Source organism: Charadrius vociferus, unplaced genomic scaffold (genome assembly GCF_000708025.1).
Source record: "Charadrius vociferus isolate BGI_N301 unplaced genomic scaffold, ASM70802v2 scaffold370, whole genome shotgun sequence".
NCBI lineage: Eukaryota > Metazoa > Chordata > Aves > Charadriiformes > Charadriidae > Charadrius > Charadrius vociferus.
The window spans coordinates 4,903,617-4,915,937 of record NW_009646744.1 but is presented as its reverse complement, the minus strand read 5'-3'; the positions used below and the strand labels follow the sequence as shown (position 1 = coordinate 4,915,937).

The 12,321-nt window shown below is 36.5% G+C and overlaps 1 protein-coding gene across 3 annotated transcripts; it reads left to right on the top strand.

Moving 5' to 3' along the window:
• The first annotated feature begins 1,722 nt into the window (after window positions 1-1,722).
• Window positions 1,723-12,019, top strand: CLK4 (CDC-like kinase 4). Of its 3 annotated transcripts, none has more exons than XM_009891199.1 (13): window positions 1,723-1,791; window positions 2,448-2,605; window positions 3,661-3,886; window positions 5,104-5,194; window positions 5,591-5,657; window positions 7,381-7,497; window positions 7,594-7,760; window positions 7,864-7,958; window positions 8,998-9,127; window positions 9,473-9,555; window positions 10,066-10,145; window positions 11,491-11,578; window positions 11,662-12,019. In XM_009891199.1, exons 1-13 carry the CDS (start codon window positions 1,738-1,740, stop codon window positions 11,797-11,799), a joined length of 1,494 nt encoding a protein of 497 aa, XP_009889501.1. In that variant the 5' UTR covers window positions 1,723-1,737; the 3' UTR covers window positions 11,800-12,019. The 3 variants fall into 3 exon arrangements, with proteins under 3 accessions (XP_009889501.1, XP_009889508.1, XP_009889516.1); XM_009891206.1 differs by lacking the exon at window positions 1,723-1,791 and adding an exon at window positions 4,582-4,584 and having other exon boundaries at window positions 2,454-2,605; XM_009891214.1 differs by lacking the exon at window positions 1,723-1,791 and having other exon boundaries at window positions 2,454-2,605; window positions 5,107-5,194.
• The last annotated feature ends 302 nt before the right edge of the window (window positions 12,020-12,321 follow it).

Sequence of the window (12,321 nt, the reverse complement as noted above, 5' to 3'; positions counted from 1 at the left end):
GGGGGAGGGGGGGGCAGCTCGGCTCTTCAGCCCGGCCTGCACGGAGGTGTCCGGTGTCTGCCCAGATAGCAAAGGAGGCGAGCCCTTCTTCACCTCCCCCGGCTCCAGAGGCTTCCCCGAGGGAAGACCGGCGTGGAAGTGGACTTCGTGGCCGTGGGTTGGGGTAGCGGGTGTCTCCTGTAGGACCTGCTCCTGCGTGTCTGTACCCCAGAGGCTCAGATCGGCCTGGCCCGGCGGACTTTGGTCGTCTCAAAGGAATAAGCCTTTGACCTCTTCCGATTCGTACGGTCTGCCAAGTTTTCGAGGAGAGACATTTAGAAATTGCTGTGTAGGCAACTTGTGGCAGGACGTTTGTGGCCTTCTGGAGGCGCTTTACGTATGGATCTTTCACAAAAGGTTCATGGCTCCTATTTGAGATACCTTATGGCAAAATGTAGGAGTGAAAACGGCCTGTGATATGGACTAGGACCACATGCCATATAAGAATGCATATGTTCACGTCAGCTGTCAGTATTACATAAGTGCTTTGGCGCATAAATTTAGAGGGAGCGCATGATAGTCAGAAAATCTTAAGGTGGCTCCTACTGTAAAAGGGATTGTGGCCACTTCGGGCCTTACACAGACCGATTCTAACAATTTCCTCCTCATTTGCATTTACTTAGCTCCTTTAGGGACATAATTTGCAACTTCCGCCTTAATTCCAGTAATTCCGTGTGCATTTGACTGTGGTTAAGCAGCAGATAGTCTTCAACTAAACCTTTTCTCCAGTTTTCTGTGTCAAATATCTATCCTTCCACCCCCAAGCCCCGCTCTGAGGGACACTTTAATGGTGATTTTATTTAGATATTTCTTGACTATAGAGCCTTAATGCAGCCTGCCTTCTGCCAAGTAGGGAAGAAAAAAAAAATAGAAAATCATAAGTAAAATCCTCAATTCACCTATAACTGAGTGTGTTTGTGGGGAGCTCTTCACCTCAAAAGTAGAATAACTGAAACCTGAGTGTGTTTCATAATTTATGTGTGTTGAAAATAGAGGAAAATTACTTTGGAGCTGGGTGAGAAGAAATTCAGGCATGTAAATAAAACACTGGTCGGTTTTAATTTTGTGTTGATCCTTCAGACATTTTTGTTTGTCATTCAATATATTAGTATTTTTATTTCTTATTAATGTATCATAAACGAATAAGATTTTTTGCAAGACCTAGATCATGACTGACTCACAGGGTGTACCAGTCGCTTATTTTTGCACAGTTTGGCGCTGTGTTTGCATTGTATTTGTATTTTAAAAACATATTTCTGTAGGAAAAAAACAACAAACATTGGTACAGGTGCCTATTGTGCTTTTATTTAACTACCAGCCTGTCACAAATACTATGAAAGTATTGGAAAACCTCTCTTTCAGAACAGGGTTGCCATTTATGTGCTCTAAAAGTTTCCTTCTTAATGCCACCAGTTGGTATAGAGGCAACCGACATTGTTCTGTGTAAACTTACACAATCATGATTTTTTTTTAGCGCTGTCTTTGTTTCTAAACTACTTTTCCTGCTGCCTCTGCTTACTATGGAAAAGTTTTACTTGTCCTGTGTTAGTTCTTTCTTCAGAATATACTGAAATAGATATGTAGCTTATTCTTATTTTTAAAAACTCCTGCCAAAGAAGAGTAAACAAATAATGGTTGGTTTTGTTATACTCTTAATTCTATATCTGTGCTTTACTTTCCTCTTTTTTTCAGTTGTGCATGTACCTGTTTGAACACAGAATTCCTGCATATAACATCCAGCAACGGAAGCCGGTGGGTTTTGTCTTTTGCGAATCAGCTTAATTGTAAAACACATGCATACTTGCATGCTAATTGGGTTCAAAAATTGTGGCTTGGCTCATAGCACTCTAGACTTACGTGTTAATGTATCAGAGTTCACTGTGATTGTTGCTAAAACTTTAAAAAAGTGTCTATTTAACAGTGATCTGTAAATAGATTTGTGAGGGAGGTTTTTAGACTGATTGTATATACTTGATTGACTTCCTGTAGTAACGTATGTACGATATAGCATGAAGAACTAAATCCAGGTTTTGTCGGAGAGGATGTTTGAAGATTAAGGCCTCTTTCCAACAGAACACTCTTTAAGGAAATGGTTCTGTTCAGTCACTTGAGAGTTTATTTAAAACAGGCTTTATGACATGTTTGAAGCTATTAGGTGAAGATGAGTTGGCCTATTTAATCTTGATTTGTGTTTCGTAACAGTGTTACAGGGTTAGCATGAGAAAGCTATGTCTGCTTGCCAAACCAAAATAGTATGTGGGGGAATCTGAAGAAAAGGAATTATATAAAGAAATGGTTCTTTCTAGTTCTGTCATATTTGAGCAAACTACAGTAGTTGACTTGCATCTACAGATACCAGTGTAATGCTTTTGTCTTTTATGTGTTTTTGTCGATTTGGGTTTTTTCAGTGGCAGATGCGTCATTCAAAACAATCTCATTGTCCTGAATGGGACGACAGAAAGAGCTGGGATGAAAGAAAGCACAGTAGCAGCCGTAAACGCAGGAAAAGGTCCCACAGCAGTGGACAAGAAAGCAAGCACTATAAACCAAATCACATTTCAGAAAGGTATAAGACTCTGACTTGAGTAGCGTTAATGTTTCTTATCGTGTCTAAAATAAATACGTTTTGAGGATAAGAGTGTTTTAATGCCCAAAGTTGGCAGTTCCTTAAGGTCTGGCTCACTTCAAGACGAGCTTAAGAGGTAGCTGGTTTTGTTAACCTGAACTATTAAATAGAAATTCTTTAATAAAAACCAAGTAAATGTTAGTAGTTTGTTTCACTGTTGTCAGTTAAGTATTGGTATTGAATACATTCAATATTAAATTTCAAGTAAAAAGTATGCCTTTTCATTTACTTAATGTGAACAAAAGGAAGAGAATGTTTATTTAATCATTTAAGACAATGGTAAGTATGAGTTTCTCTTACTAATTTGGAGGTGGTTTGCTTTTTCTCCCACACTGCTTTCACTGGAAAGATGCGTATTTTCTGTTTTTTTCCTTGAGAAGAAGATTCCATGGAATGCTTTTAAAAGCTCATACTCATGCTTATAAAATTCTGGAAGGGGTAGGTGTACAGCAATACCGGGGCTCTTTGCCTCAGCAGCTTTCTTAAAGGTTGGGTTTTTTTTCTGTGCAGAAGATCCTTGATCCAGATACTCTCTGAGGGTTTTAATGTTTAATGCAGAGTACTAAGAACAATGCTACTTCTTTCAGACTCTAGTTTTTATTTTTCTTTTTTAACACTTTGAAAGCATAGAAGATTATTGCCGTATGGAGAGTGTTTTATTCTGTGGCTTTGGAGATTGTAAATGAGTTGCTTGATATATTTTTAGGAAGTGTTTCTCCTTTTTGAGTCTGAGTTTCTTATTTACTGTGCAAACTGTGGACGGATTATATATTGTTCGTATGGATGGCTGCTATGTATTTAAGACTGACAATGTTGTTAGATTCCTAATAAAGTAACATGAAAAGCTTCACTTTTTTTGGGGAGGGAGTCAATTAGAAAACATTTTTGTTGTAAAGACAGATACTATGTAACTCGATAACTCAGCTCAAGTCACTTATCTTGTTGGAACCTCAAGTTTTTGAAGTGGAGAACATTCACTTAAAATATATTTTCAGTCATTATTTGGACGATAGAGCCATAAATGAAAGAGACCATCATGACCGGAGATATGTTGAGGAATACAGAAATGACTTCTGTGAAGTATATGACCACAGGCATTATCACAGAGACTATGAAAAGAGTCACCATCATCACTATAGCAAATCCTCTGGTCGGAGCAGGAAAAGTAGTCATAAAAGGAAGCATAAGAGACATCATTGCTCCAGTCACCAATCACATTCGGTATGAGTAATTTTTAACTTTACTATTAATGCATTAGTGGTAATAGACTTCTTAAGTGAGGGCTAGGACTTCAATTCCTGGTCACAGTACTTTAAGAAATACTATATTATTAATAAAGGATTTGTAGTTGAGTCCATTTGTGAGCATATGAGTATGTTCTTACTTGAGACTTTTGGATCAGTGTTGGGTGGGGGGTGGGATTATCATCAGTACTAGTTATACAATGGGAATGTAGGTAGCCGGTAGTAAAGATCTCTGGGATTGATCAGAAAAATGTTATCTTGAAATGGAAAACAGGTAACTACCCTATTTCAAAGTACAGTTGTCCCTTTTTTGGTTTTACAGCATAGTGAGCTATGTTTTTTCAGGTAGACTGTGAGTTGCCATACATCCTATTACTAAAAGTAATTGAAGTGACATGCCTTTTTAATGTAAGCTTAATTGGAACTATAAAATGTGCATGTCTGGTAAATTGGTAAGAACAAGCTTTACAGTTCTACACCTGATTCCAGAAACTTTGATAAGCCAAGTGCCTGGCTAATGGCAGCTAAAGTCTTACTGGAGATGGGATAAGTTTGCTACTTGCCTTCTTTGAAGGCATGCTCTATGAATTTCTCAGTATTGGCATGATGCACACTGATAGATAGATCTTCAGCTCCAGGTGTTTTATGTCACATTTCTGCAGTAGAAAACAGCAAGTTGTGTTAGATTATACAATGCAAATTAAGGACTTCAGAACAATTTTTCTTCTCTGTCTAAACATGAGAGAAGTAAAATTACTTGATGTTTTTTAATGTTTAGGTTCTATAAAGCATATGTTTTAGAAGTAGAAACATTTAATCTGACTGTAAGCATAGATATGTAAATAAATACTGTTTGTTGCTATTTGCTAGCAAAGTATTAGAAATAGTGATGTTGCATTCTTAATCTGTCTTCAGTTAAGCCACAGTTTGAGAGACAAAATTGTGTTGTTTTTCTGTTGCTTTATCACTTTAAGTATTTATCTGAAAATCTGTTCCTTGCCATGTTTTTCTTCTGTAACATAAACTGTGCCCTGTGAATTTCTGGGGACTGAATTTGAAATTGCTCCTGCCAACTGTTCGTGGCCTGGTGTGTAACTGAATGCCTGAATATCTCCCCGCTGAATGAATTGCGTATTCTGCCCTGAATTCACTCTGATATATTGATTGGCTGGACGATCTTGGTGCCGTTTCCAGAAGAGTCACCGAAGGAAAAGATCCAGGAGTGTAGAGGATGATGAGGAGGGTCACCTGATCTGTGAAAGTGGAGACGTTCTAAGAGCAAGATGTATAGAACATTTTTCAACACTTTTTAAAAACTTTTCAGCAAAAAATCTGTTTAGAATAGTATGTCAGAGGAGGGGGGCTAAAGAAATCTTCATTGCTCTTTTTGTTCTGTTTTTTTTGTGCTTTTTTGTTTTTTTGCATATCTTCTTTTCTGTAGAATTTAAATACTGTGTTCAAAAAGTTCCAATTAGTAAATGAACTTGAATCTTGAGATTAGAACAAGAGATAGTTTTTTGGCTAACTGTTTTCATGACACCTGTCCAATAAAATAATGCATTCAGATGCTGAGATTTAAAGTAATTATGCTTTTGTAATGGCACATTTTAAAATCTACATTAATAATATTCAGTCTTGTTTAAGTAGTTGTATATTTCTAACTTGCGTTTGTTCTTTTTAGATGAAATTGTTGCAACTTTAGGAGAAGGAGCTTTTGGAAAAGTAGTGGAGTGCATAGATCATGATATGTAAGTGTCAGTTCTCTTTTATAAGTGGATCTCATGACAAAAGACACTCCTTAGCTCAGAAATTAAAGCTCAGGGACATTTTCTTTAAAAGAAGGTCACAGTTCAAATAAAAGCGTTGCAGTATATTTAAAGAAATTACACTGTTTTTGAGAGCTACCTTGTAAGGTAGCTCTTATTTTCAGTTGAAAATTTTTAAGGATTTTCAGGTAATACCAATCTGTCCCTAATCTTTAAGATTCTTCAGTCATCTTTTCCAATACTATAAATGTTAGTTGTTGCTTCTGTGGCTCTGTGAAAGGCCCTTGTGTGGTATTGACTTTATACAGGATGGTATATAGAGAAATACTTTTGGTTACTTTGTTTTTCCTGTAAGCTTTTGAGAATCTGTCTTTGGCAATTAGATTCCTTAACGGTGTGGGGGTTTTTTTGGGAAACATCTCTAGGCAGATGCCTTTCTAGGCAAAGGGTTTCTGTCAAAAATAAACCCTTTTATAACTATCTTTTTTTTTTTTCTATACACACTGTATAACTGTGTGGTGCAGACTACTAATTACTAAATAGGTGTTATCTGCTCTTTTTAAAGGGGGAGAGCTATGTTTTGCTTCATTATGTTTTTGTGTTGGTTATACAAGTGCCGTTGCCGTAACTAGAGAATTTGAGGGTTTGTAAAGAGTACAGGATTAATTTGGGAGACTGACTTTTAGAAGATGGTGCAATGAGATGCTGAGAAAGTAGTTTTGGTTCTTAGTGAAAGCAACTGCTTGCAGTTGGTCAAGCTGTAAATTTCTTTCCTCGGTCTCCATAATCAGAATTATCCTTTGAACTTTTTCTGATTGCACAGTCCTCCAGTATCCAAACCTTTTTTGATGGAATGGTTACTTCCGTGTGATGGCATGTTTGGTGGAGGAGAAGAAAATAACTGTATTTCCACTACTTCTGTATGTGCTAGGAGGTTTAAACAGTTAGTGAATTTCAGATTATTTGAACCATATGTTTTATATCTGCAGTTCTGTGAGATGGTTCTAGTGTTTTTTCTTCTGCCTTTGGTTGGTTGGTTCTGTTGTTTCTCAAGTTAAGTCTGTTCAGGAGCTTGAGGTTGTGTTTTAAGGGGAGACCATATTCTTAAGTCATTGGAATCTAAATACAGAGACAATTAAAAATTGTCTATCAGTGAAGGGGATAGACTGAACTGTATCAGAAATGTATCTGTGTTCCATTTAAGTAATAGCCTTATGGTTTGAGTGTTACACTGAGTGCAGGTCAGTTTTCACTAGTACAGAATACACAGAATCTGAACTTCATAAGTTATTCGATTCTCCTGATTCCATAGGAGCACTGGGAAAGAACCAGTGCCAGTTGCAGGAAAAAATGTCAAATTTTTGCAATACTTTCCTCAAATCACAACTCTGCTAAGTATTTTTTAATCATCTTGCGGGTGGATTCCTGATGTTTATTCTACCTTATATGAGATAATAAGACTGAGAAGTAGTTAATTTAGCATATACTATGGGTATGTGACAAAGGGAAGATCAGTATTGCATTTCTTTATAAATACAGTTCTGGTTAAGTGCAATGTGCTTAAGTCAAATTCCCATAATCTAACTCATAATTCTCTATGACCATTAATCTTCCTGTGTTTCTTTTATTAAAATGGAGCTGCTTTGGCGTTGTAGGTATTTAACAATAATTGGTTCAGTTTGTGATGCTTTACTTTCTTTTAAAGGAGAGGAATGCATGTAGCAGTTAAAATTGTGAAAAATGTTGGTAGATACCGGGAAGCTGCCCGTTCAGAAATACAGGTGTTGGAACACTTAAACACCATGGATCCAAGCAGCACTTTGTAAGTATAAAATTAGAATAATCAGCATACTAAAGATTTGCAGAAGATTATTCAATAAACTGAGTTTTCACTTCTTTATTTTTTTTCTTTTTTAAGCCGTTGTGTCCAGATGCTGGAATGGTTTGACCATCATGGCCATGTTTGCATTGTTTTTGAGCTACTGGGACTTAGTACTTATGACTTTATTAAGGAAAACAGCTTTCTGCCATTTCATATTAATGACATTAGAAACATGGCTTATCAAATTTGCCAATCGATAAACTGTAAGTAAATTTCAAGACTCTTACCAAGTATGTTCTTTTTTTTTTTTCCCTTTAGGAAATTAAAGTATTAATTATGGAATACTGTTCTTCTTTTTCCTTGTAGTTTTACACCATAATAAACTAACTCATACAGATTTAAAGCCTGAAAATATCTTGTTTGTGGAGTCTGATTACATAGTGAAGTACAATGCCAAAATGGTAAGTTTGTTCTTTGTTTCTCCCAACTTGAATTGGGCTACTTCTGTCTGCATCAGAACTCTTCTTAAAAAAAAAAAGTACGTGCAGAAACATCATGTACTGATTATGTTTCCTAGAATTTTTTTGTGCTCTTTGAGATGTACTGCTTTCTGCTAAGCGAGTAACTTTGCTGTAGTTCAAACTTAACTAGTGATTAGATGAAACAGTTAAGTTCTTTGTTGTTTAATGACATTCTGGCATTCATAGGGAGCATTGTGTTAATGGTTTTGAATTAGCCATTTTTTTTCCTTCCTATTTCTTACGCTGCCATTTGAATCCCTTTCTTTAAAGCATCCCTGTGTTTTGAGAGGAATGTCAGATCTTGCTTTCTGTCTGATTACCCTGGAGTCTGAAGTCCCTATTAGTTTTGCAGTCCTAAGATGAATTTTCTGTTTGTCGTCAACATGTGATGTTGATCATTGGGCAGTGTTATAATTGACATGGGCCCTAAATTGGAGTATTCTTGACCAGTGTATTCCTTTTAAATATAAGAAAACACGTAAGACACAATGTTAGGATAGGAACTTGTCTGTACAAATCACTTCTAGCACTCACAGAAATACTAGTTTCTTTTCAAAGTATAGAAACTTCTTAGAGACAGAAAAGCAATATGGACTTCAGTGCCTCTAGTTTAGGCATAAGGCTCAATTTTATTTTTTTTATTTTAGAGCTAAAATTACATAAATGAGTGTATGCGCCAATGGATATTACAAGACAGATAACTAACCAAAGTTAACTTCAAGGTTAACAAAAGAGGGAAGGAGCTCTCTTACTGTGGGAAAGGTCTTTACTCAGCTGTTTTGAGTATTCAGCTCCTCTTTCTTGGAGCTTTAGCTGAATAGGAATTGATGTATTTGGCAGGAGTGTTTTGTTGCGTAGGTTTCATTTTTAGCCTTTTACGTTAACTGGTAGTTTGAAGATGAATTAAGTTAATGTGATTAATACCTTTTGTCTAAGCATGCTTTTAAAAAACGCTAACAACATTTCGATTTGCTTGCAGAAGCGAGATGAACGCACTTTAAAAAACACAGACATCAAAGTCGTTGATTTTGGAAGTGCAACTTTTGATGATGAGCATCACAGCACATTGGTGTCTACAAGACATTATAGAGCTCCTGAGGTTATTTTAGGTCAGTAAAGACTTCTAAACCTTCTAACAGTTAATTGCAGTTCATTCAGATGTCTTTACTTCATAGACTGGAGTAGTTGCTCATGCTTCTAATAATAAAGTCATCTGTCACAGATGGTGACGTTAGAATTCTTGAGAGTAAATAGTAAAAGAAATGTTCTAAAATATTTTAGAAATATTTTAAAAACAGAAGTCCAAACATGTTTTTCTCCCACCAAGGTTTGAGGAGAAGTGTTGAGGGGAAAATGGGCATCAGTAAATGCATGGAAATTGTGCATACGCTTTCTGGATTACAACTTTTGAGAATATATTAAAAAGTAAAGCGTAAACTTTGCCTCTCTTGCAGCACTGGGTTGGTCTCAGCCTTGTGATGTTTGGAGTATTGGTTGTATTCTAATTGAGTATTACCTGGGATTTACAGTGTTTCAGGTATGTACATAAAGTCAAATTAAACGTTTTTGTTACGGACTGTTGATTTTGGTCTTGTAATGATGTGTACTGAACTATTACTGTAAAAGGCATGACCCTGCAGGCTCTTTGAGGATTATATAGGTGAGATTGTAAAGACAGCATGCATATATGAAAATTTGATATCTGGGATATCTCCTTCAGACTATTTAAGATGACCCCTTGTGGCTTTTTTTTGCATGAAGGAGCCTGTCTAGATTCTGATCATTCTGATGGAATTAAGAGTAAAGAAAACATACTCATACAGAACTTGGTTTATGAACTCTGTTGTTCAGGGGCCATCTTAACATGGATATTAAGTGCTATATAACAAGCTGCATTGCATAATCTATTTGTAATAATTTAAGTTGACAACGTATAAAGATACTGTGACAGTACTCTGGCAAACACCTTGTTTGTAGATGAGTGTGGCTACCAAGTGGCTGAGAGTAGAAAAATGTGATAACTGCATTCATTGCTTTTTCCACACAGACACATGATAGTAAAGAACACTTGGCAATGATGGAAAGAATACTAGGGCCTCTGCCAACTCACATGATCAAGAAATCCAGGTAAGTTCATTATACAAGAAGTAAGTTGCCTAGTATTTCCCTATTATAAGAGAAATCTTCAAGTTTCCATTTTTAGCTGTGAGCTTTTGAAGATCAACAAAGAGACTTCCAGGCTTCTTGTTACCTATTAGTCTATTGCAGGAAATTATGTCAGATTTAGGTGAATTAGATAGTTCACAGTAGTCCTCTTTTCTGGTTTTAGTCTGAGTTGCCAGCAACCAAAATGCCAGCTTCCTGAGCAGTAACTGAGTATTCTTAAGTCTTTAAAGCTAAATTTGATATGGTCCCAGAACAGTATTAGACATCCATTTTTCTATAAACTGAGAATGTAGAACCTGCTGTCATCAAAAGATGTGTATTAAGAGGAAAAAGAGGGTCCTGTCTTGCTAGAGGCTGCCAGCCTCTTCCACTGCCCCTTCATATCCCTCAGACATGTGCTTCAGTGATTTTTCTCTCTTCCTCAAAGATAACTATGTGCAGCAGAATTTTCCCCCTTCCATTGCGAGGAGGAGTGGCCAGCACAGGGTTTTCCCCTTACCCCCTATGTCCAAAATCCAGAGCATGAGATTTGATGGTCTGTTCCCTTTTTGAAATAAGTTGTTCTCTTGCCAGCTAATCTAGATAATCTTGTAACTCGTTTTATAGAAGAATTCCAATAATTCTGGGTTGGGTAGTGTATTTAGTTTATTACAGTTCTCCAACTGATCCATAATGCATTTTGAAAATGGAGAACAAACTTTGAAAGCTGCAATTGGAATAGATTTCAGGTAGTATTTAAAAAATAAAATGCTACTTATATAGCAGTGTTAGTGTGATGCTGAGGTGTGGATTTGTCAGAACTTTGCACTGGTAATCTTATATATTGGCAGTACAATGCTGAGGTGTGGATTTGTCAGAACTTAATTTGCACTGGTAATCTTACATATTGGCAGTACGCGTTTTAAAGATGTTTGGGAATACCTGATTTTTAAAGTGGTTAGCAACTGCAGATTTTATTAGACGTGGTTTCTTTTTTTAAAGTTGGTAGATTGACAACTTGTCTTTTTGTTAACCAAGTTGTTCTCTTGAACACCTGAAAGCATCCATCTCTTTAAATGTCAGTAACGGAAAATATGTTTTCAGTGGCTGCTTTGTTGATTGGAGTACTGAAGGACGTGTTTTCTAGATATTGTGACAATGGTAATATAAAAGCAACAGGTCTCTGAATAAATATTAGCTAAAAGAGATGTTAGCTCCCCAATGCAGAGGGATATGCAGGAACACTTACGGTGTTTCAGAACTTAAAAAAGCATCTGGCCACTTTACGCACTGACACTATCTTAAAATTATTTTCCTCGTCACGCAGAAAGCATTATTTTCACCACGACCAATTGGACTGGGATGAACACAGTTCTGCAGGACGATACGTTAGGAGACGCTGTAAGCCTTTAAAGGTAGGAGACAACATTTTTATTATTTTGTTAGATTTGCAGTTATGAAAGATCTCTCTAAAATACTTTCTTTTTTTTTCTTTCAGGAATTCATGCATTGCCAAGACACAGATCACCAAAGTCTGTTTGACCTTGTTCGCAGGATGCTGGAATATGATCCAGCCAAAAGAATTACTCTTGATGAAGCCTTGCAGCATCCTTTTTTTGAACCATTAAATAAATAAATAAATTTGAAGATCTTTTATGCTTCTCCAAGGAGATTTCCTAGACTGTGTCAGTCAACAGAGGTTGCATGAAACTTTTGTAAGCTTTAAATTATTTTGTACAGTTAAGTCTGTAAATATTTACATATGTTTTGTATAACTGTTATGTTAACCTTGTTGAACTGTTGTAGTCTTAATGGGTATCAAAGTGAAAAATAAAAGTAATTTTCATTTTTGAAAATTGTTTTTTCTTTGCAATTGTACCCCTCTCCTTTTGCAGATGGGGCTAGTTAAGCATCTGACTCGAGGTGAGGAGCCTCAAGGGCTAGCTGAGCAAGTTTTGAAAACATTGCATGTGTTTAACTAGCTTCCTTTTATTAGTCATAATAAAAGGTTTGAAGGGCTAAGGCTGCCTACTCGTGCTGTATAGGGCTTGGTGATAGCATTCTGAAACATGGTTGAAAGCAGCGTATATTCTAAGTAGGCATCTCTTTTGTGGGTCATCTTTTTCACAGATTTTCTGTTAAAGAGCGTACATTGCTC